The sequence below is a fragment of the Saccopteryx bilineata genome, chromosome X, assembly GCF_036850765.1.
Source record: "Saccopteryx bilineata isolate mSacBil1 chromosome X, mSacBil1_pri_phased_curated, whole genome shotgun sequence".
Lineage (NCBI taxonomy): Eukaryota > Metazoa > Chordata > Mammalia > Chiroptera > Emballonuridae > Saccopteryx > Saccopteryx bilineata.
Window position 1 is genome coordinate 46,107,244 of NC_089502.1, and position 26,867 is coordinate 46,134,110.

General features: G+C 38.4%; 1 protein-coding gene across 1 annotated transcript; it reads left to right on the plus strand.

The window, feature by feature from the left end:
- Positions 1-1,683: 1,683 nt before the first annotated feature.
- Positions 1,684-2,662, plus strand: LOC136316937 (ubiquitin-conjugating enzyme E2 D2-like). The gene is made up of 2 exons (XM_066249314.1): positions 1,684-1,888; positions 2,146-2,662. Exons 1-2 carry the CDS (start codon positions 1,871-1,873, stop codon positions 2,626-2,628), a joined length of 501 nt encoding a protein of 166 aa, XP_066105411.1. The 5' UTR covers positions 1,684-1,870; the 3' UTR covers positions 2,629-2,662.
- The last annotated feature ends 24,205 nt before the right edge of the window (positions 2,663-26,867 follow it).

The window sequence follows — 26,867 nt, forward strand, 5'->3', positions numbered from 1 at the left end:
ACCATCAGTATCTAGCTACGTGCTTACATTAACAATAGGCTACTAAAAAAAGAAGACGTCAGTTTGTAAATTCACATTAACAATTTTATTCACATAACATTTACTTCACTGGTGAAAATACACACATCAATTAACTTTTCAGATTAAAATGTATATATAAATATAGATAGCGATACAGCTATAAGTCTAGGTATAGATAAAGATAGACACAGAGAAAGAGATATAAAAAGTTAGAGATGATAGAGATTGAAATAGAGATACATCTTAATCTGAAATCAGAAACAATGAATCCATCCAACATGACTTTCCGTTTCTTACTTAGCTTCTTGGGAAATGTAATCTTTGCCACAAAAGATTTCTCAGCTTTTTACCTTTTACCTTTTCAGATAAGACTGGAGAGTATAAATTTCCTGTGAGTGAAATAAGTCCATTTATTTAATTTATTATTCATTGATATTAGAGAGAAAAAGGAAGGGAGAAAGAAACATCAGTATTTGCAGTATTTCGTTCCACCCAGTCATAAATTTACTAGTTGACTCTTGCATGTACCCTGACCTGGGATCGAACCCAAAATCTTGGCATATAACAGACACTCTGACTAACTGAGCTATCCAGCCAATTTACAAAAAGCACTCGATAGCAAATCTGAACATAGCACACCATAAAGTATCTGTGACTACTACAGCATTCAAAATACAAATCTGAACAGTTTTTTCCCCCTTTTCCCTGTTTCTCTACCCCATATTGTCTGGTTTATTACTGAAGCTACAGTTTTGAAGACTGGTAAGTGTGAATGAGTGCTAGGAGACAAAAAATACAGAAAGTTTGTAGCAATGTTACAGACTCAAGGAGACTAAATAGAAGAGCTAAAGGCAATATACCTGATTCTAGACTGGACTCTGTCTTGGAAAGGTTTAAGAATAAGTTTTAAGGAACTTATTTGTCAATTGACAAAACTGGAATATGAATATGAAAGTATTGTATCAATATTAAATTTACTGCTTAATGTTTTCCAGATAGACTACTGATTTCTTCCTTCCTTCCTTCTTGCTTCTTTTCCTGTCATGTATTCAAATATTAAATTCCTTTTAACTACAGATTGGATCTTTGCAGGCTTTAATTCTTCATAAAAAGTAAATTTATCAAAATACTATGAAAAGTTACTTTTAAAGTTACAAAAGTATGGTATTGACGTTATATTTACTCAAGTTGACTATGCCATAGAATGACTCTCTTAGGAAGCACACACGGATGTATCTGGGACGAAAGGACATGATATAGGTAGCTTACTCTCAGGTGTATAGGTATCCACAGAAAAACACAGGGAGCACAAGAGCCAGAATGACAGGTAGAGAAATCAGTATAAATCCAATGTGGTAAAATGCCAATGGCAGGTGGATGTGGGTGAGTGAGAGGTGGAGGGAATTCACCAAACTGCTCTTACATATCCGGCTAAGTCTCGGTGATGGATAGTGCCTGTGACCCAACTTGCCAGGACACAGCACAAGCACTGGGTAAGCCAGGCAGCCTGGACTCCCTCCCACCTTCCAGACCTCTAGCCCCCCCTCTTTATTCCCCCATAATGGTCCAGCCCACAGTGTATCCCCCTCCATTCCCATCCATGGTCCTTCCCTCCATCCACCCCCTCTCACTTCAAGCCACCTCTCCAAGCTACCCCCCACCCCCTGCACGGACTTGGTGACGTCACCAGCGTGGCCCCTGTGATGTCACAGAAAGGATCCCCTACTTTCGCCAGACATCCCAACGTGGGCAGCAGTGGTGAACGGCTGGGACAGGCGTCCCGGACAGAAGCGACTCTGTCACCTGGTGGCATCGTCTAGGGACAGCGCAGCATCTGGGCGACTCGGCCATGAACGGCAGACGCCAGGTCAGGACAGCTGGGAGGGGGTGGCAGCTGCGGCGCGGCAGCGGTGGTGGAGCCAGCGGCCGCGCAGGCCACAGGTGTCCAGTAGCCCATCAGTCCGGGCCAGTTCCTACTCTCTCCTTCCTCAACCTCCTCTCCTCCACCATCCCTGTCCCCTGTCACCCCCTCGACCCCGGGGCTCGGCTTCACCCTGCTCATTCGCCCACCCGGGGGGTTGCGGCTCCCCCTACCCCATGATCCCCCCCTCCTTTTCCCTACAGGGAAGACATCGGCATAGGGTCAGCCTCATGGACCGTGCCGTGGCCATAAAGCGTCTCCAAAAGGAGCTCCTCGACCTTTCTCGAGACCCCCCAGCGCACTGCTCTGCAGGGCCGGTGGAAGACGACATGTTCGACTGGCAAGGAATTATAATGGGGCCGAGCGATACCCCCTACGAGGGAGGAGTCTTCTTCCTAAAGATGCTTTTTCCGTGGGATTACCCCTTCAGCCCACCCAAGCTCCGATTCAGTACCCGAATTTATCACCCCAATATTGACAAACATGGCAATGTCTGTGTGAACCTCCTTAATGCTGAGTGGTCGCCGGTAATGACGGCTTCCAAAATATTGCTAACAGTCAGTTCCCTGCTTTGTGAGCCTGTCCTACAGGATATGTTGGTTCCAAAAATTGCGAAAGTCTACATAAAGAACAGGGAAAAGTATAATTTCATAGCTCGTGCGTTGACAGAGAAGTATGCCATGTAATTTAAAAGGAAATGATAATACTGTCACCTGAATAAAACAGTTATAAGTTGAATTGGTTGGCTTTGGACTGCTATCTGTGAAGTAACGTTTTCCCATTTTTCTGGGTACATAATGTACACCTTCCATATCAGGAAGGTGGAGGGAGTAGAGGGAGCCATGGAGATCGGGGAGTCAGGGGGATCAAGGAGGCTTAGGGATGGGGGAGGCATGGGGATGGGGAAGCCAGGGGGATAGGGAGCCACGGGGATGGGGAGGCATGGGGATGTGGAGGCAGGGGGATAGGGGAGGCAGGGGGATGGGGGAGGCAGGGGGATGGGGAGGCATGGGGATGTGGAGGCAGGGGGATGGGGAGGCAGGGGGATGGGGAGGCATGGGGATGGGGAGGCAGGGGGATGGGGGAGGCGGGGGATGGGGGAGGCAGGGGGATGTGGAGGCAGAGGGATGGGGGAGGCATGGGATGGGGAGGCAGGGGGATGGGGAGCTAGGGGGGTGGGGAGGCATGGGGATGAGGGAGGCAGGGGGATGGGGAGGCATAGGGATGAGGGAGGCAGGGGGGTGGGAGAGGCAGGGAGGTGAGGGAGGCAGGGGAATGGGGGGTCAGGGAAATGGAGAGGCATACGGATGGGGGAGGCAGGGGGATGGGGAGGCAGAGGGATGGAGAGGCATACGGATGGGGGAAGCAGGGGGTTGGGGGAGTCAGGGGGATGGGGGAGGCAGAGAGATGGGGGAGGCAGGGGAGTGGGAGAGGCAGGGAGATGAGGGAGGCAGGGGGATGGGGGGCAGGGGAATGAAGAGGCATACGGATGGGGGAGGCAGGGGGATGGGGGAGGCAGGGGGATGGAGAAGCATACGGATGGGGAGGCAGGGGGTTGGGGGAGGCAGGGGGATGGGGGAGGCAGGGAGATGGGGAGCCAGGGGGATGGGGAGCCAGGGGAATGGGGAGGCAGGGGGTTGGGGGAGGCAGGGGGATGGGGGAGGCAGGGGGGTGTGGGAGGCAGGAGAATGTGGGAGGCAGGGGGATGTGGGAGGCAGGAGGATGGGGGAGGCAGGGGGGTGTGGGAGGCAGGGGGATGGAAAGCCAGAGGGATGGGGAGCCAGGGGCATGGGGAGGCAGGGGGATGGGGAAGCAGGGGGATGGGAAGCCAAGGGGATAGGGAGGCAGTGGGATGTGGGAGGTCGGAGGATGTGGGAGGCAGGGGGATGGGGAAGCAGGGGGATGGGGAGGCAGGGGGATGGAGAGGCAGGGGTATGGGGAAGCAGGGGGATGGAGAGGCAGGGGGATGGGGAGGCAGGGGATGTGGGAGGCAGTGGGATGTGGGAGGCAGGGGGATGGAGAGGCAGGGGGATGGGGAGGCAGGGGATGTGGGAGGCAGGGGGATGGGGAAGCAGGGGGATGTGGGAGGCAGGGGGATGTGGGAGGCAGGGGGATGGGGAAGCAGGGGGATGGGGAGGCAGAGAGATAGGGAAGCAGGGGGATGGGGAGGCAGGGGGATGGGGAGGCAGGGGGATGGGGAGGCAGGGGGATGGGGAAGCAGGGGGATGGGGAGGCAGGGGGATGGGAAAGCCGGGGGATGGAGAGGCAGGGGGATGGGGAGGCTGGGGGATGTGGGAGGCAGGGGGATGGGGAGGCAGGGAGTTAGGGAAGCAGGGGGATGGGGAAGCAGGGGGATGGAGAGGCAGGGGGATGGAGAGGCTGGGGATGTGGGAGGTAGGGGGATGTGGGAGGCAGGGGGATGGGGAAGCAGGGGGATGGGGAGGCAGGGAGATAGGGAGGCAGGGGGATGGGGAGGCAGGGGGATGGGGAAGCAGGGAGATAGGGAAGCAGGGGAATGGGGGAGACAGGGGGATGGGGAGCCAGGGGGATGTGCGAGCCAGGGGGATGTGGGAGGCAGGGGAATGTGGGAGGCAGGGGGATGTGGGAGGCAGGGGGATGTGGGAGGCAGGGGGATGTGGGAGGTAGGGGGATTTGGGAGGCAGGGGGATGTGGGAGGCAGGGGGATGTGGGAGGTAGGGGGATTTGGGAGGCAGGAGGATTTGGGAGGCAGGAGGATGGGGAAAGCAGGGAGATAGGGAGTAAGGGGAATAGGGAGGCATAGGGATGGGGAAGCAGAGGGATGGTGAGGCAAGGGGTTGTGGGAGGCAGGGGAATGGGAGGCATGGAGATGGGGGAGGGGGGGTTGGAGAGTCAGGGAGTGGACTAAGGGTGGGGGAGGAGTGAATGGGAAACAGAACAATTTTAATCTACATTTTAATAAAAGCTTTTTTAGGGATTCAAAATGAGAAAAGCAAAAATAAGGGACTGCTGTCCTTAAGATGAGGAGGGCAGTTTCAAAAATCAATGGGATCATTTTTAATGAGGAGTCTTTTAAAACTGACAATTGTGAAAAACTGAATGACCATTAAAAGGCTAATTAGGTATCCTTTTTTCTTTTCTTTTTTTTTTTTTTTTAAGAACTTGTGGCTTCAGGTCTTTTGTCTTTGACCAAGATTAATATTATACCATATCATCTAAATGAGATCTAAATGAATGGGACAGAAATTAAATGGATTAGGAATTGTTACAAAATAAAGCTATGTGTTGTTCCCACACCTTCTATCCTCACCCTTTGACCACTCTGCCTCTCTCCCACCCTCTGGGCTGTACCAGTCTTCTCAGGCCATATCAACATTGATCTAAGCACATTCAACCTGAAAGGAATTCTTATAAAATTTATTTGAGCCAAATAGAGGATACGCCTAGAAGCACGATCTCAACAGACGGAGAAAAGATACTTCTCATATTGACAGGTGGCAGGTTTATTTATGCATTTTAATTACAGAAGAAACATAAGGAAGATTACATGAAGATGGGAGAAAACAATGTGGAGAGTGGATTACAGGATCGTTACCAAGATTATGGGCTCTCTTGAGGGTGGGTATACATATTTCAAAGGTGTGTTAACCTAAATGCACAAGAACAAGGAACAGCGCTTGCTGAAGGCAAACATAAACCTTTTATTAAAAAGCTATATGGCCTGACCTGTGGTGGCGCAGTGGATAAAGCGTCGACCTGGAAATGCTGAGGTTGCCGGTTCGAAACCTGGGCTTGCCTGGTCAAGGCACATATGGGAGTTGATGCTTCCAGCTCCTCCCCCCTTCTCTCTCTCTCTCTCTCCTCTCTCTCTCTCTCTCTCTCTCTCTCGTTCTCTCCCTCTCCTCTCTAAAATGAATAAATAAAAAAATTAAAAATTAAATTAAAAAAAAGTTATATGCCTGGGGTGTGATAACCAGGACTTTCCCACTTAGCAATTTATGATCAGATCTCCTAGTGTGGTTATTTTTCATAGAACCCCTTTTTGCACCCACATCTACTAGCTTTAATTTGTCTTATTTTCTCAAGGGCTCTGTGGTGTCTGAGACCTCAGCCAGCTTTCAAGCCCACATGTGAGCCAGTCAGTTTCATGGAGGCTGGCTGACGCAGACTTCTGGGTTAGAGACACAACTTTATTAGTCACAGCCCAGCAGACAACATAAGTTTCACTGATCCCAGCTCCCCTGGCCCCCAAAGACCAGACCCACAAGGGAGATGTGGAACAGACCCCATGGGTGCTGCACACACAGTGGGTCTGTGTCACAGCTGAGTGACCACAAGCTTTAGATCCTCTATCTTCTAAAGCTGTTCATTATGCAGATATCTTTGAAATTGGTAGTCCAGGGCACATGCTGTTACAAGATGTGTGGAACTGCACCCTAACAGTCTTAAATGCTTGGATCTATTTGGTTGTAAATGTAAAAATTAATTTCATGAAAATACTTGTGTGTAATGAAAAAAAGATCCAATTTTCCCATTAAACTTGTACATTTATGAATCCTTCAGAGGAATAAACAGATTATTACCATCAGTATCTATAAAAAACACTGTATCTATAAAAAACCTACTCTTTTTAAGGGTAAGAGAGAGATTATAAAAAATGTAAAAACATCAATGGTGTAAAATTTTTAAGTATTTATCAAAATAACTCTGTAAATATAGAGAAAATATATGTTCTTGCACCAAAGACTAAGCCCTCAAATATAAAATTTCCTTTTACCTGTGCATTTGGGCAGCAGTTCCACATAGAGATGCTCTATGTACGTGCTCTCCAGGGCCGTAGCCACTAGCCAGTGGAGCTAGTCGTGTCTGACCAGGCAAGAGGGTTTTTATTGTGTTCAATTTTAATTAACTTTAAATTAAAATTTTAAGTAAATTGATTACATTAACATAGCCAAGTACGGTCAATGACTTCTGTATCATAAAACTGGAATTTAAGGTAGGACATATGTATGTTTCATATTAGTGTAATTCAGAAGTCAATAATGTAGCTGATGGTGTACCTGAGGTTGAAGAATTTACCACGGGAATTACCAGGATGGAGATGAGATTGAAAACAGCAGAACAAGGAATATTTTTCCATCTCATTGTATCTTTTTCGATTTCCTTTAACAATGCTTTGTAGTTTTCCTTATATAGGTCCTTTACATTCTTTGTTATGTTTATTCCTAGGTATTTTTTTGTTGTTGCAATCGTGAAGGGGATTATTTTTTTGAGTTCCTTTTCTAATATTTCATTGTTGGCATATAGAAAGGCTATGGACTTTTGAATATTAATTTTGTATCCTGCGACCTTACTGTATTGGTTTATTGTTTCTAGTAATCTATTTGTGGAGTCTTTGGGGTTTTCGATGTATAGGATCATATCATCTGCAAAAAGTAATACCTTTACTTCTTCTTTTCCGATATGGATGCCTCTCATTTCTTCCTCTTGTCTGATTGCTCTGGCCAGAACTTCTAGCACCACATTAAATAAGAGTGGAGAGAAAGGACAACCCAGTCTTGTTCCTGAATTAAGGTGGAAAGTCCTCAGTTTTATGCCATTTTTTAAAGAAATGGAACAAAAAATCATCAGATTTATATGGAACTATAAAAAAACCCGAATAGCCAAAGCAATCCTAAGGAAAAAGAATGAAGCTGGGGGCATTACAATACCTGACTTCAAACGATATTATAGGGCCATGACAATCAAAACAGCATGGTATTGGCAGAAAAATAGACACTCAAACCAATGGAACAGAATAGAAAGTCCAGAAATAAAACCACATATATATGGTCAAATAATTTTCAATAAAGGGGCCAACAACACACAATGGAGAAAAGAAAGCCTCTTCAACAAATGGTGTTGGGAAAACTGGAAAGCCACATGCAAAAGAATGAAACTCGACTACAGCTGTCCCCTTGTATGAAAATTAATTCAAAATGAATCAACCTAAATATAAGACCTGAAACAATAAATTACATAGAAGAAGTCATAGGTACTAAATTCATGGACCTGGGTTTTAAAGAGCATTTTATGAATTTGATTCCAAAGGCAAGAGAAGTGAAGGCAAAGATAAATGAATGGGACTACATCAGACTAAGAAGTTTTTGCTCAGCAAGAGAAACTGACAACAAAATAAACAGACATCCAACTAAATGGGAAATTATATTTTCAAACAATAGCTCAGATAAGGGCCTAATATCCAAAATATAAAAAAATGCATAAAACTCAACAACAAACGAACAAACAGTCCAATAAAAAAATGGGAAGAGGATATGAACAGACACTTCTCCCAGGAAGAAGTACAAATGGCCAACAGATATATGAAAAGATGCTCATCTTCTTTAGCTATTAGAGAAATGCAAATCAAAACTACAATGAGATACCACCTCACACCTGTTAGATTAGCTATTATCAACAAGACAGGTAATAGCAAATGTTGGAGAAGCTGTGGAGAAAAAGGAATCCTCATTCACTGTTGGTGGGAATGTAAAGTAGTACAACCATTATGGAAGAAAGTATGATGGTTCCTCAAAAAACTGAAAATAGAGCTACCTTATGACCCAGCAATCCCTCTACTGGGTATATACCCCCAAAACTCAGAAACATTGATACGTAAAGATACATGTAGCCCCATGTTCATTGCAGCACTGTTCACAGTGGCCAAGACATGGAAACAACCAAAAAGCCCTTCAATAGAAGACTGGATAAAGAAGATGTGGCACATATACACTATGGAATACTACTCAGCCATAGAAATGATGACATCGGATCATTTACAACAAAATGGTGGGATCTTGATAACATTATATGGAGTGAAATAAGTAAATCAGAAAAAAAACAAGAACTACATGATTTCATACATTGGTGGGACATAAAAACGAAACTAAGAGACATGGACAAGAGTGTGGTGGTTAGGGGGGAGGGTAGGGAAGGAGAGAGAGGGGCAGGGGGAGGGGGAGGGAAACAAAGAAAACTAGATAGAGGGTGACGGAGGACAATCTGACTTTGGGTGATGGGTATGCAGCATAATTGAATGACAAGATAACCTGGACATGTTTTCTTTGAATATATGTACCCTGATTTATTGATGTCACCCCATTAACATTAATAAAAATTAATAAAAAACTAAAAAAAGAAAACAGCAGAATGTGGAGTAAGGACAGTAGGAGAGTCCTAAAAGATTATGTGCTACTTTAGCTATTGGGCAAGAAACTGAGGATTTTGGTAATATGGTAATGTCTTTTCTTTTATTTCCACCCTAATAATTTGATTATTATGATCTAAAACAGTGTGGCAAAACCATGGGAGTCTGAAGCATAAACCTAGGTCTAAGCCAGGATTCTCTAGTAACTAGTTGTGTGACCCTACACAAATTATACTGCTCAAAAAAATTAGGTAATAATTTATTGCTTCATATTCACTTTGAAACATCCCCTAATTTTTGTGAGCAGTATACTTAATCTCTATGAGCTTCAGTTTCATTAAGTACTAAATGAGAATATTATCTATAACACCTCCTAGAGTTTTTAAAATAAGATGATGTATGAAAAGCACCTAACCTGTACTGCTGCATATATATTCAGTAATGGGAGTTATCTTAGTTATTTGTCCTTATTATACTTATCTTTTTCAGATAATCTTGTACTGGGCTGCCGGCAGGATGGTTTATCTGGAAAAATCTGTAATTCTGATATCTCTGGGATTGCTGGGAAGAAAGTAGTGAGAATCTGTGCTTTAAACTGATTTGGAAATTCAGGAAAGGGTGCATATTATCTCTGTCCCTTCAATATTATGTATTTATTTATTTATTTATTTATTTATTTTGGAATACACACAAACTTCAGAATACAAGAAAATGAATTGGAAGACTGTTTAAAAATGCAGATTTTTGAGTTCCACCTCTAGAAGGGCCCAGTAATCTGCATTTAAAATAATCAAAAACGATTTCTAAACTGGTGGAAAAAGAGCACACCTTGATAGATATTGAATGTCATTTCATGGTTTATTAACTTAATATTAGTTAAAAAAAATAAAATGAGTCTCTTTATTGAAGAAAAGTGCGAAAATTTAATGCATATTCAGTTATTTACTAGCATATCTTTTCTTTAAGCATTTTCTACATAAAATACTTTTATTAATTTTACTGGCAATAATCAAATTAGTTTATAATTATAGACATGGCTTAAATTCTTTATAATTTTGCTGATAAGAGAATTTGAGCTATTGAATCTTACAAATTGCATAAAAAGGAGGTAAAAGGTGTGTCTTTCAATTCATCAAATGATGAGTTCAATTAATGTTTAAATGATTTTGAAAATTTCTGAGGTAGTTCTTCAGAAAAATATGGTTTTTTACTTAAAATATTTGAGTTATCTTTATCAATTGCCACTTACTATAAGAAGTAGCACATTTTCTTAAAACTAAATCTGTGAACATGTTACTCAGTTCTATTTGGAAGTCCTTCAACAGGTTCTTTTAGAATTTAGACTGTGAATAACCTTACGTTTTTATAAAATTGGAATATTTTTTTATGGTGAAGTAGAACAAACTAATCTTGGATAGATGATAGAAAGAAGACTTTTGCTTATAGTTAGAAAAACACAACAAAAAAACAGCCCTGGCCGGTTGGCTCAGCGGTAGAGCATCGGCCTAGCGTGCGGAGGACCCGGGTTCGATTCCCGGCCAGGGCACACAGGAGAAGTGCCCATTTGCTTCTCCACCCCTCCGCCGCGCTTTCCTCTCTGTCTCTCTCTTCCCCTCCCGCAGCCAAGGCTCCATTGGAGCAAAGATGGCCCGGGCGCTGGAGATGGCTCTGTGGCCTCTGCCTCAGGCGCTAGAGTGGCTCTGGTCGCAACATGGCGACGCCCAGGATGGGCAGAGCATCGCCCCCTGGTGGGCAGAGCGTCGCCCCTGGTGGGCGTGCCGGGTGGATCCTGGTCAGGCGCATGCGGGAGTCTGTCTGACCGTCTCTCCCTGTTTCCAGCTTCAGAAAAATGGAAAAAAAAAAAAACTGACAAAGGAAAAACAGCCAACTAAATGGGAGATGATATTTGCAAACAACAGCTCCGATAAGGGATAAATATCCAAAATATATAAAGAACTCACAAAGCTCAGCTACAAACAAGCAAGCAATCCAAGTAAAAACTAGGGAGAGAACCCAAACAGACACTTCTCCCAAGAAGACATACAAATGGCCAACAGATATACAAAATGATGCTCATCTTCATTAGCTATTCAAGAAATGCAAATTAAAACTACCAGGAGATACCACCTCACAGTTGTTAGATTGGCTGTTATCAACAAGACAGGTAATAACAAGTGTTGGAGAGACTGTGAGATAAAGAAACCTTCATTTACTGCTCTTGGGAATGTAAAGTAGAACAACCACTGTGGAAGATAATATGGCGGTTCCTCAAAAAATTAAGAATAGAACTACCTTGCGACACAGAATCCCCCTATTGGGTGCCTTTCCCAAAAACGTGAAAACAATAATACATAAAGACATATGCACTCCCATGTTCATCACAGCGTTATTCACAATGACCAAGACATAGAAACTGAATAAAGACGATGTGGTGTGTGTGTGTGTGTGTGTGTGTGTGTGTGTGTGTGTGTGTGTGTGTATATATATATATATATATGAATTCCCCCAATGGAATACTACTCAGACATAAGAAATGATGACATAGTGTCATTTATGACAACATGGATGGACCCTGAGAACATTATACTGAGTGAAATAAGTAAATCAGAAAAAGCTAAAAACTGTATGCTTTCACACATAAGTGGGATACAAAACTGAGGCTCATGGAATTAGGTAAGAGTGCAGTGGTTAACAGGGGAAGGGAGAAGAAGGGAGGGAGAGGATGTGGAGAGGGAGGGGGAAAGGGAAGAGTTTAAAGAAGGACAAATATAAGGTGAAGAAAAATGGTTTCACTTTGGGTGATGAGTATACAACATAATCAACAGTTCAAATGCTGTAGAAATGTTTACCTGAAACCTATGTACTCTTGTGGATCAATGTCACCCTGTTAAATTTAGTTTTTATAAAAAAAAGAAAAAAAGAAAGAAAGAAAATAGACAAGGCTTCCACACGGGGAGTTGCACCAGGAACAAGGTAACAAGTGGCAGCTTAATGGTGACAAATGGAGGAGGGGTTAGCTATGTTTTCATTCTTCCTGGTAATATACTAAAAGGTGCAATTTTTTAGATTCCTGGACATAAGGTTGTCCCTAGTTTTCTGATAACTTACTCCTGAGTGTGGAAGCCTGAGAGGGAGGTGGTTGGTGTGGGGTCTTCGCAAACTTACTGAAGGAGAACTGAGAGTTTCTGAAACTAATACAAAAAAATGTTGAATGCAAGCTATAAATTACCCATTTTCATTTCTGAAATCTTATATCCCTTTTTCCCCCTTTCTCCTTTGTCCAAAAATGTCTTATGTACCCAATGTTGCCTCACTGTCTTGGGAATTTTTATACAACTGTGATGTCTATGTGAATTCCCCATGTACATGTACTAAGCTTTGATCTTTCCCTGATAAAAATTAAGAAAAATAGAGTGTAAAATATTTAAAATGATAAATTAAAGCTTCCAGATTAGAAAATACTGAATCAAGACAACATTTATAAAGTATTAATTTGCATTAAACTTTTTCCACCTCCCCCAAAATTTGCCTTAGATAACTGCAAATAAAGCTTCAGAAGCATTTAATGCTTGTAATAAAGGTACATAAGCAAAAAAACAAAAAAAAACAAAGAGAGATTTTCACACTAAAGTAAGAATATCAAACTTTAATTGAGCACGTCTTTCTTGATAAGCATATTGTGAAGTGTTAATACATATCTTACCAAAATCTATTCAGCAAGACCTACTAAAAATCACCCAAATCTAGGATGAAATTGGAAAGGGTAGAGGAATTAGGTAATTACACCTCAGTTAAATCTTGAGGAATGAGTAGGATTTTATTAAGAGGAAAAGAGACAGAAAGGGCATTATGGATGGAAGAGACACACAAAGGTACAAAAGAATGAGACAGTATATTGTGGCTTTTCATTCATATTCAATATGACTACACCACAAATTATTGGAGAGGTAGATATAATCCTAACCTTGGGTGGTCTGATGTGCCATGCTAAAGACAAGGTTAGACTTGATCCTGTAAGTGATAAAGAGCAATGAAATAATTTGAACTGAGGAGGCACATGGTCAAATCTGAATGTTAGAAAATTGTTTTGAGGACAGAATGGAAATCAGAATGCAAGGGTCTGGTTAAACACAGAGACCAGGTGCAAAGTTATTTTGAGACTTCGTATGAGAGAGGATTAGGGTCTGAATGAAAGGAGAGTTAACAAAGGTGCAGAAGACAGGACATATAAGGAAGATTTTGCAAATGTCACTTTAAAAAGATCAGGATACTAGTTTCATGGCCGGTTGGGCAGTGACATGAGAAAGAGATATCTGATGCAACACTTGTCAAAGTGAGGTTCCAGGAGTCTCAGATCCTTGCAACCTTACAGTCAGTCTACATGATCCTCTGTTTTCTAACTTCATGTTTGTGTGAGGCCGCATTTTCTTCACATACGTCAACCCAAACAATAATTTCCAACAGTGCAGAGAAAGAAGCAAATGTGAGAAATACTGTCTTTATCATATCAGAAAATAAAGAAATTTGTAAAAATGTAAAAATTGCCACTTCCCTCAATAAATATAGGTAATTTACTTTAAAAAATGGGTTGTTTATATTTTTAGTAAGTTTTATTTGTTTTTAATATAACTGACTATAAATTTATACAAATTGGAATAATAGCTACACATAAAAACCAGCTCACAAAATTCATTATAACTTAATAGTCAGCTCTTACAAACCAATACAAGCTGGCTCCAGCACACCACTATGTGCCTTTATATCTGAGTTTATTAGGGTGATACCAGTTAATATAACAATACAGGTTTCAGAGGCCTAAATACACATCTCTGTACACTGTATTGTATGCTAACCCCCTCCAAGTCAAGTCCTCTTCTGTCACCATTTATCTCCCTTATATGTTCCTCCACTTTCTCTGTTCCCAGAAACCACCACACTGTTGCCCATGTGCCTAAGTTATTGTTTGTCTTTTATCCCTCTACCCCTCCATCTCTTACCCAACCACCCCCACAAATGTCAGCCAGTTCTTTATGTATGATCTGTCTTTATTTTGCTTCTTAGTTCATTTTGTTCATTTTTAATGGATTGATTGTTATTTTTAGAATAATGTATTTGAAATTTATATCAATTTTTGTCCTCAAGATAAAAATAATTAGAGCCATGAACATCAATGTTATTTTAAGTTGAGTTAAGTAGTAGTTGAATCTTGCAATAGCAAATGGTGTTTGCTTTCTAATAGTAAATATTGAATATGAACAGGTCTAGTAGACCTACTATAAAGTCTATGAGCAAGTAAATGAAATTAATGAATCATTTTCAAACTCATGACATTCATGACACTACTGAATATTCTTAAAGAATATTTTACTGCAATGGCAAGGTAAAAGATAAAATATTGATTCTTAATTTTTTCATGAACTCTTATTATCCACTAAACCTTCCTGCAATATAAACTGTTCTAGGAGAGAGGCTTTCAACATTCTATGACCATAGTCTAAAGTAGGATGTACATATTACATCATGAGCAGTCACACACACAAACACACACACACACTACACAAACACACACACACATTAATGAAAGAAACAAGTAACATTAAAGAATATGTAATCATACTATCTGCTACCTTTGTGTGTCCCATTCTACTGTTTGAATGGGACTATGTTAGCTATGATCCACTAAAGAAATTTGGTTTTTTTTATAATCAGTGAGAGGAAGGAAAGGATAGAGACAAACACAGACTCCTCTCCCATATGTGCCCAGACCAGAATCCACCAAGCAACCCCACTAGGGGGCCATGATCTGGCCACCTGGAACACTGTTGAGCAATGGAGCCCTTCTTAGAGCTTGAAGCAGAGGCCATGGAGCCAATCTCAATGCCCAAGTCCAACTCTCCAATCCAGCCATGGCTGAAGGAGGGGAAGAGAAAAAGGGAGAAAGAGAGAAAAGCAAGAGAGGGCGGGGTAAAGAAATAGATGAGTACTTCTCCTGTGTGCCCTGACTGGGAATCAAACCCAGGACATCCACAGGCCAGACCAATGTTTTACCACTAAGCCAACCAGCCAAGGCCCCACTAAAGAGATTTCATGACCCACCAATGGATTATTGAGAAATAATTCTTCAAGTATATATCACGTTTGCATGAGCACTTGCACTGTCTTAGTCTGTTCAGGCCACTATAACAAAATATCACAGACAGTGTGCTTATAAACAACAGAAATTCATTTCTCACCATTCTGCACGCTGGGATGTCTAAAACAGGTGTCAGCAGATTCAGAGTTTGGTGAGAATCCACTTGTTTATAGGCGATATTCTCACTGAAACCTCACGCAGTGGAATGGGCAAAGGAGCTTTTTCAGGCTTCCTTTTAAGGGCACTAGTGTCATTCATGAGGATATTGAGTTTATAATATAATCATTTTCCAAAGACTGTACTTCTTAATATTGTCATGTCAGGGGTAATTACTTAATGTGTTTAAATTTGTTTCTTAGTTTTTAAAATAGTGATGTCATTCCCTTCTTTGTAAGACTGTTATAGAGATTAAAAAGAAACTTTAGAGGGTGATGGATATGTTTATGGTATAAATTATGATGATGGTTTTAAGGTTTTATATTTTTCTCCAAACTCATCAAGTCATATGCATTAAATATACAGCTTTTTTGTATGTCAATCATCCCTAAATAAAGTGGTTAAAAAAATTTTAAAGATAAACAAAGTTCCAAACCTTTGGCAGACTAAAGAGGGAAATACACAGTACAATAAAATAAAAAATGAAAGAATTAACATTATAACTTATTTAACAGAATGTAAAAAATCATTAAGGATTTTTATAAAAAATTGACCTAGAAGAAATGGATAAATCTCTGAAAGCATAAAATTCACCAAGACAGAAAAAAATTAGAAATTTGGAACAAACCAATAATAATTATGAAGATTGAATTTATTTTTTACAGCAACTTGATTAAAAATGGGCAAAGGATTTTGCTATATTATGATATACTAAGAAATATATATACCTGGTCTTTATCCCTGATTCCTGATACACAAATATCAAAGACTTTTTTGCTCTATAGAATTGTAAGATCAACATCCAAGAGAATGCAAAACCAACACTACCACCAGTGGGTGGCAGAGAGCACCAACACTAGACTTAACAAGCTACACAAGTGGCACACTCAAAGGAGGAGTCCAGAAGGTACCAAACACTGCTAGGAATAAATATGCCCCATAGGACAGACACTGCACAGTGTCTAATACACATGATCAGAGTTAACCCTTATAACCAGCCAGCCTGAAGGGATAACTCCAACCACAAAAGGGCCAACTGCATTCAAGATTTACATACAACAGGAACGTAAATGTAAACCTCAAGAAATATTCTACTGTGGCCAGTTTACTTAGTGGATAGAGCATTAGCCCTGTATGCAGACATCCCAGGTTCAATCCATGGTTAGGACACACATGAGAAACAATTATCTGCTTCCATTTCCCTCTTTTTCCCCCTTATTTATCTCTTTTCCTCTCTCAGTCACTGGCTCAATTGGTCTATGCAACGGCCTCAGGTGCTGAGCATAGCTTAGTTGATTCAAGCATCAGCCCCAGACAAGGGTTGCTGGATGGATACAGGCTGGGACACACACAGCAGTCCTGCCCCTTTATCTCCCCTCTTCTCATTTAAAAAAGAAAGAAAGAAAAAAGAAAGAAAGAAATAGGAAGGGAAAGAAAGATTTCTAGAGCAAGAAATTCAGGCACCCTAAAGGTTAGTAGCACTGAACTAATTATCCTCATAAAGATGCCATAATAAATTTGGGAGTCAAAGAAATGCTATCTAATACACAGACTAAATGGGCAGACAAAGAAGTATGATTCAAATGAATCAGCAAAAGAAAGATCCAGATTAAAAAAACCCAACTAAATGAAACAAAAGTAGCCAAATTACCAGACACAGAGTTTAAAATAATATTTATTAGGATGATCAAGGATCTTAGTGTTCAATGAATGATCAGAGTACTTAGTATAAATTAGAAAGGGCATTGAAACCATAAAAAACATGAATCAGAAATGGCAAATACAATATTTGAAATGAATACTGCACTACAAGGAATCAATAGCAGGCTGGATGAAGTAGAAGATCAAATCATTGATTTAGAGGACAAGGTAAACATAAGCACAGAAGCAGAACAACAAAAAGAAAAGAGGTTCAGAAAGACTGAGGAAACCTAAAAGACCCCTGTGACAACATTAAGAAAAACATCAGCATTATAGGAGTTCTTGAAAGGAAGAGAACATACAAGTGATAGAAAACTTGTTTAAAGAAATCATAACTGAAAATTTCCCTAAATTGATGAAGGAAAAAGTCATGCAAGTTTAAGTAGCACAGAGAGACCCATTAAAGATGAAACCAAAAAGGCCCACACAAACACATATTATAATTCAAATGTCAAAGTTAAGAGACAAAGAAAAAATACTAACAGCAGCAAGAGAAAAGCAGTTAATTACCTACAAAGGAACACCCATAAGGCTGACATCTGACTTTTCAACAGAAGCACTTCAAGCCAGAAGGGATTGGCAAGAAATATTCAAAGTGATGCAAAACAAGAACCTATAACCCAGACTACTCTATCCAGCAAAGCTATCATTTAAAATTGAAGGAAAAATAAAAAGCTTCCAAGATAAAAAAAAAGAGGTTCAAGGAGTTTATTACCACCAAACCAGTACCATAAGAAATGTTAAAGGGCCTCTATAAGAAGAGGAAAGAAAAAAATGAAAAGAGGATTATAGGATTAAAGAATAACATGGTAATAAATAAGTACATATCCATAGTAACCTTGAGAGTAAATAGATTAAATGCTCAAAACCAAAGACATAGAATAGTTGCATGGGTAAGAAAACAATACCTGTATGTATGTTGTCTACAAGAAACCTACCTCAGAACAAAAGATACACATAGACTAAAAGAGATAGAGTGGAAAAATATTTCATGAAAATGAAAATAAAAAAAAATCTGGGGTAGCAATGCATCCTGACAAAATGGCCTTTAAAACAAAGGCTTTAATTAGCAACAAAGAAAGTCACTATATAATGATAAAGGATTATAGCCATTGTATATATTTGTGCACACTATATTGAAGGACCTAAACATATAAAGCAGATTTTGATGAATATAAAGGGTGAGAGTAACAGCAAAACAATAAGAGTAGAGGATTTTGATACACCACTAACATCAATGGATAGATGCTCTAAAAAGAAAATTAACAAGGAAATAGTGTTTTTAAAGAACAGAGTAGATCAACTAGATTTAATTGATATCTTTAGAACAATTCAATCCTAAAGTAGCAGACTATACATTCTTTTCAAGTGCTCTTAGTACATTTTCTAAGATAGATGGTAAGTTAAGACATAAAACAACTTTCAGTTTTTTTAGGGAAAGATAAGAAGGAAGAGAGATGAGAAGCATAAACTTTTAGTTGCAGCACATTAGTTGTTCACTGATTGCCTCTCATATGTGCCTTGCACAAGAGCTTCAACCAAGACAGTGCCAGTGACTTTGGCTTCAAGCCAGCAAACTTTGGACTCAAGCCAGTGACCATAGGGTCATATCTATGATCCCATACTCAAGCCGGTGACTCCATGTTCAGGCTGGTGAGCCTGCACTCAAGCACTATGAAGCCATGCTTAAGGCAGTGACCTCAGGGTTTTGAACCTGGTTTCTCAGTGTCCCAGGTCAATGCACTATTCACTGTGCCACTACCTGGCCAGGCACAATCATATTAAGTATCTTCTCTGACCACAATGATGAGAAACTAGTAATTAACTACAATAAACAAACTAAAAAATATTCAAACACTTGGAAGCTAAATGGCATGTTATTACATAATGAATGGGTTAACAATGAAATCAAGAAAGAAATAAAAAATTTTCTTGAAACAAATGATAATTAACATACAACAAGCCAAAATCTATGGGACACAACAAAAGCAGTCCTGAGAGGGAAGTTGATAGTATTACAGGCATACTTTAAGAAGACAGAAAAAGCTCAAATAAACAACTTAACCTTGCACCTAATGAACTAGAAAAAGAACTACAAATTTAAAACCAGAGAAAGTAGAAGGAAGGAAATAATAATGACCAAGCAGAAATAAATAACATAGAGACTAAGAAAAAAAATACAGAAGATAGATAAAACCGACAGCTGGTTCTTTGTAAAGGTAAACAATATTGAAGAACTTTTAATCAGACTTATCAAGATAAAAAGAGAGAGGATCCAATAAATAAAATTAGAAATGAAATCAGGGAAGTAACAACTGACACCAAAGAAATACAAATGATTGTAAAAAAAAAAACAAAAAACAAAAAACAAAAAACCCCCAAAACACGATGAAGAACTATATGACCAAAATTTGGACAACCTGGGAGAAATGGATAAATTCCTAGAAAGATGCAATTTTCTAAAACTGAATCTTGAAGAATCAGAAAACCTAATTAGACTGATTATAACAAATGAAGTTGAAACAGTTATTAAAAAACTCCCAGCAAACAAAAGTCCTGGAGCAGATGGTTTCACACGCAAATTTTACCAAACATTCAAGGAAAAAATAATATCTACCTTTCTCAAGTTTTCAAAAATATTCAAGAGGGGGGAAAATTCCCAAGCTTATTTTATAAGAAAAACATTATTCTAATTCTAAAACCAGGTAAAGCCACCAAAAAGAAAAAAAAAACTATAGGCCAATATCTCTGATGAGCACAAATGTTTAAATTCTCAATAAAATATTAGCAAACTGCATCCAGCAATACATTAGAAAAGGTCATACATCATGATTAAGTAAGATTTATTTTGGGTAAGCAAGGCTGGTACAATATTCACAAATCAATAAACATGATTCATCATATAAAGAAAATGAAGAATGAAAATAACATGATTATATCAGTAGATGCAGAAAAAACATTTGATAAAATTCAACATCCATTTATGATCAAAACTTTCAGCAGAGTGGTAATACAGGGAACATACTTCAACGTAATAAAGGCCATATATGACAAACTGAAGGTTGATATAATCAGTGGGTAAAAATTAAAATCAATCCCCTTTTTGGATGAATAAAAGTCATCCAAATTGGAGAAGTAAAACTGTCATTATTTGCTGGTGACATGATACTGAACATAAAAAACCTTAAAGTCATAGCCAAAAAGCTACTAGACCTGAAAAATGAATTTGGTAAGGTGACAAGATATAAAATTAATATTCAGAAATTAGTGTCATTTTTATACACAAACAATAAACTGTCAGAAAAATAAATTAAAAAACAATTCCCTTCACTATTGCAACAACAACAACAACAAAAACAAATAAAGTACCTAGGAACAAATTTAACCAGGGAAGTAAAAGATTTGTTCTCAGAAAATTTCAATATATTGAAAAAAAAATTGAAGAAGATGCAAACAAGTGGAAGCATGTCTCGTGTTCATGGGTAGGAACAATTAACATCATATAAATGTCCATACTAACCAAAACAATCTATAGAGGCAATTCAATTCTTACTAAAACACCAATGGCATACTTCACACATCTAGAACACATGGACCAAAAATTTATATGAAACAAAAAAAGAACCAAAATATCCTCAGCAATCTTAAAAATAAGGAATAAAGTGGGAGATATCACACTTCTTGATATCAAGTTATACTACAAGGCTATTGCAATAAAAATAACCTGACCAGGTGGTGGTGTAGTGGGTAGTGTCAGAGTGGGATGAAGAGGACCCAGGTTCGAAACCCCAAGGTTGCTGGCTTGAGTATGGTCTCATCTGGCTTGAGCATAGGCTCACCAACCTGACCAAGGTATTGCTGGCTTGAGCATAGGATCATAAACATGACCCCATGGTCGCTGGCTTGAGCCGAAATGTTGCTGACTTGAAGCCCAAGGTTGCTGGCTTGAGCAAGGGATCAGTTGCTCAGCTGTAGCTCCCCAGTCAAGGCACATGTGAGAAAGCAACCACTGAACAACTAAGGAGCTTCAACAAATAATTGATGCTTTTCAACTCTCTCCCTTTTTGTCTGTATGTTCCTCTCACTGACTCTGTCTTCGTCTCTGTCAAAAAAAAAAAAAAAGAAAAAAAGAAAAAGAAAATACAGCTTGGCATTGGCATAAGAACAGGCATACAAATCAATGGAACAGAACAGAGAACCCCAAAATAAACCCACACCTTTACGGTCAATTAATATTTGACAAAAAAAAAAAAAGGCACAAGTATACAATGGAGTAAAGGCAGTCTCTTTAATAAATGGTGTTGGAAAATTTGGACAGGTTCATGCAAAAAAAATGACACTAGACTACCAACATACACCATCCACAAAAGCAAATTCAAAATGGATAAAAACTAAAATGTAAGTCACAAAACATAAACATTTTGAAAGAAAACATAAGGAATAGACTCTCAGATATTTATCATAACAATATTTTTGCCAATGTAACTCCACAGGCAAGTGAAAGAAAGGACAAAATTAACAAATGGGACTATATCAAACTCAAAAGCTTTTGCACAGCAAAAGACACCATTAAGAAAATGAAAAGACAAGCTATTCAATCAGAGAAGATATTTGTTGATATGTCTGATAAAGGATTAATAACCAAAATAAAGAACTTCTAAAACTGAACACTAGATAGGTAAACAATCTAATTAAAATATTGGCAAAGAACATCAATAGACATTTCTTCAAAATACATTAAAAGGGCCAATATGCATATGAAGAAATGCCTAACATCACTAATCATTAGAGAAATACAAATTAGAACCACAATGAGATACCACCTCACAATTGCTAGAATGGTGTTCTTTAACAAATTAATAAGCAATTAAGTCCTGGCAAGGGTGTAGAGGAAAGAGTACCCTCCTGCACTGCTGGTGAGAATGCAGACTCATGCAGACACTGTGGAAAACAGTATGGTGTTTCTTCAAAAAATTAAAAATGGTACTGCTTTATAACCAAGCTATTCCACTTCTAGGAATATATCTTCAGACTCTCAAAACACTAATTCAAAAGAAGATATGCAATCCCATGTTCATTACAGCATTGTTTGCAATAGGTAAGATTTGGAAACAGCACAAGTGTCCTTCAGTGGAATAGTCAATAAAAAACTATGGTACAGCCTGACCAGTCAGTGCGCAGTGGATGTAGCATTGGACTGGGATGTGGAGGACCCAGGTTCGAGACCCCAAGGTCTCTAGCTTGAGCACGAGCTCATCTGGTTTGAGCAAAGATCACCAGCTTGGACCCCAAGGTCGCTGGCTCAAGCAAGGGGTTACTCGGTCTGCTGTAGCCCCACGGTCAAGGCACGTATGAGAAAACAATCAATGAACTACTAAGGTGTCGCAATGAAAAACTGATGATTGATGCTTCTCATCTCTCTCCGTTCCTGTCTGTCTGTCCCTATCTATCCCTTTCTCTGACTCTCACTCTGTCTCTGTAAAATAAATAAATAAATAAATAAAAAGGTGGGAAGAAAAAAAAACAACTATGGTACATTTACACAATGGAATACGACACAGCCATGAAAAAGAAGGAAATCTTACTTTTTTTGACAGAATAGATGGACCTGGACATTATTATGCTAAGTGAAAGAAGCTAGGCATAGAAAGATAAATATCATATGAACTCACTTATATGTGGAACCTAATGAACACAATAAACTGAGGAACAAAATAGAAACAGAATTAGGGTCAGAGGGAACAGATGGACAGTTGTCATAGGGAAGGGGGACGAAAGGATGTGATCAAAGATGGTCAAAAGATTAGTCAAATTATATATACATAATTTGAGCATGGTACATAATACATAGATACAGAAAACAGGGTAGTAATAGCCAGAGGGAATGTGGGAGTGAAAAATAGGGGGAGGGGAGCAAAATGGGAGAAACAGAGTTGAAAAAAGACTTTGCATGGAACATAGTGAGTGTGATGCAGTGTGTAGAGGGTGTTTATTGAGTGGGACACTCAAAACAATGTCAACAAAATTAATTAAAAATTTAAATTAAAAAAAAAGCAGAAAAGCTAGAAAAGAAAATCTTCAAACACAGAAAAGGCAAGGACCAATGGCTTCTCTTGAAAATTCCATCGGATATTTAAAAAAATATCACTGCCAATTCTTTTCAAAATCTTTCAAACAATTGAAGAAGGGAAAATATTTTAAACTGATTTTACAAGTCAGCTTTACCCTGACACAAAAGTTAGATAAGGACATTACAAAAAAAACAACAACTATAGAACTAGACTAAAATCCCTGATAAATATATATGCAAAAATTCTCAATGAAATATTAGCAAACTTATTTCAATAACACATACAAGGATTGCACAGTATAACAAACTATGCAAATCAATAAATTTGATACATTACATTAATTTAAAGAACAAAGTCATATGATCTATGTTAATAGATGGGAAAAAGCATTTGATGAAAAACAATATCCTTTAATCATAAAAACACTCAACAAAATTGTTATAAAAAGAACATACTTCAACATAATAAAGGCCACATATGACAAACATATGGTTAACATTATATTCAATGGTGAAAAGTTCAAATACTTCCCTTTAAGGTCAGGAAGAAACCAGGGTGCCCACTCTAATCACTTATTCAATATAGTACTGGGAATCTTAGCTGAAACTATTAGTCATGACAAAGAAATAAAAGGCCATCCATTAAAAAAAAGAAGTAAAATTGTTATTATTTATAGGTGACATGGCATTATAATAGAAAACCGTAAGGAATCCACTAAAAATCTGTTCACATCACATTCAATAAAGTTGCAGGATATTAAATCAATATGCAGAAGTTAGTTACATTTCTATAAATTTATAACAGAACACCTGAATAAGAAAAGTACCCCATTTACAATAGCATCACAAACAATAAAATACTTAGGAAAAAATTTAAACCCTGAAGTGAAAGTCTTTACACTGAATAATACTATGAGATATTGATGAAAGAAGTTAAAAAATACACAAACAAATGGAAAAATATTCTTGTTTATGAATGAGAAAAATTAATATTGCTAAAGTATCCATATTACCAGAAATGAATCCTATCAAATTTTAATGACAATTTTAAAAGAAATTTAAAAATCCTAAAATTTGTATAAAACCACAAGATATACTAAATAAAAAAGTAGTCATGACAAAGAAGAGCAAAGCTGGAGACATCAGAATTGTTGATTTAAAAACTATACTACAAAGCTATCATAATTAAAACAATATAGTCATTGCATAAAAACAGAAATATAGACAAATGCAATAGAAAAAACACATACATGTATGTTTCACTAACATTTGACAAAGAAGTCAAGAACACTCAGTGGGAAAAGATAGTATATTCAAAAAGTTGTATGAGAAAGCAAGATAACCACATGCAGAAAAATAAAATAGAACCCTTACTTTAAACTACTCAAAGAAATTAATTTAAAATGGCTTAAAGACTTAAACATAAGACCTAATACCATCAAAACTTCTAAAAAAAACTTAGGAAAGATGCTGCTTGACATTATTCTTTGTAACATATATATTTTTAGAACTGACACTAAAAGCACAAGTCATTAGTGGATCAGTCAAACGGGACTTCATCAAATTAAAAACATTTGTACAACAAAAGAAACAACCAAAAAATTAAAAAAGAAACAGAATAGGAGATAATATATGGTTTATGTACCTGATAAGCAGTTAATATCTAAAATATATAAACTCATAAAATTTAATAACCAAAATTAACCTAATTAAAAAAGAGCAGAGGAATTAAATAAAGTTTTCTTAAGAAAACATCCAAATGCTTAATGAGAACATGAAAAGATATACAACATCATTAATCATAAGGAAAATGCAGGTCAAAACAAAGAGATACCATCACTTACTTTTTCAAATTGTTATCATCAAGAATACAAGCGATAGGAAGCATTTAAGATCTTGATTCTCAGTATGTCATGAGCTTGGTTAAAATAACCTCATAAACATTCTCTTAAAAAAGAATACAAGAGATAATGTTCTGGTGAAGAAGGGGAGAAAAGAAGCACTTGTACACTGTTGGTAGCTATATAAATTTGTTTTAGACATTATGAAAAACAAGATTGAGTATGAAGATTTCTCAAAAAATGAAAAGTAGAAATACCATATGGTTCAGTAAATTCAGTTCTGAGTATATGTCCAAAAGAAATAGAAACAGAAAATGGAATAGTAATATGTACTTTCATATTCATTGCAGCATTATGTACAATAGCCAAGAAATGGAAACGTGTCTGTCAAGAAATGAATGAATAAAGGTGTACCACAGCAGTCACACAAGAAGAAGAAATAAAAGGCATTCAAATTGGAAAAAAAGAATTAAAACAACTAATATTAGCAGATGATATGATGATATGATATTGTATGTAGAGAACCTTAAAGATTCTACCATAAAACTCCTAAAACTAACAAATGAATTAAGTAAAATAACAAGATACATAATAAATATTTGAAAATCAGTTACATTTTTATACACTAATGGTGAACTATCAGAAAGGAAAACTAAGAAAAAATTCCATTTACAATTGCTTAAATAAAAAATCCATAAAAATAAGCTCAACCAGGGAGGTAAAAGATATGTACTCAGGAAATCGTAAGACACTAAAGAAAGTAACAGAAGAAGATACAAATAAATGGAAGCATATAGCATGCTCATAGGTAGGTAGAATTAACATTATTTTTAAAAGTCCAGTCTGACCAGTGGTGGCACAGTGGATGAAGTGTCAACCTGGGACGCTAAGTTCCCAGGCTTATAACCCCAAGATCACCAGTTGAGTGCAGACTCCTCTGGCTTGAGCTTGCGATCATCACCGTGATCCTATGTTCACTTCCTTGAAGTCCAAGGTTGCTGGCTTGAGCCTTCACAACCCCTACCTTTACTCCCACCTTTGGTCAGGGCACATAGGAGAAGCAATCAATGAGCAACTGAAGCCCCCCAGCTGTGGATTGATGCTTCTCATCTCTCTCCCTTCCTCTTTCTCTTTTGTGCTCTAAAAAAAATGTCCATACAAGCCAAAGCAATTTATATATTCAACACAATTCCTTTCACAATTCTAATGCATGTTTCAGAGAACTAGAACAAATAATACAAAAATATATATGGATCCAAAAAACCTTAAATAGCTGAATAAATCTTGAGAAAGAAGAACAAAATGAGAAGTATCACACTACCTAATATCAAACTCTATGACAAGGCTATAGTAATCAAAATAGCATGGTACTGGATTAAAACACACATATAGATTAATAAAAGAAAAACAGAAACTAGAACCCAGAAATAAACCCACACCTATATGGTCAGTTAATATTTGATGAAGAAGGCGAAAATATATAATATGGTAAAAACAGTTTATTCAATAAATGGTGTTTGAAAAATTGAACAAATACATGCAAGTACACCCCCTCAACCAAAACTAGACCACCTTCTAACACCATATACAAGAATAAACTAAAAATGAATTAAAGATTTAAATGTGAGCCTTGAATCCATAAAATTCCTAGAAGGAAACATAGGCAGTAATTTTGTTTTTAGCAATATATTATTCTGATATATTGCCTTGGCAAGGGAAACAAAAGAAAAAGTAAACATTGATACTACATCAAACTAAAAAGTTTTTTGTTTTGTTTTGTTTTTTTGTATTTTTCTGAAGTTGGAAACAGGGAGGCAGTCAGACAGACTCCCGCATGCGCCCGACCGGGATCCACTCGG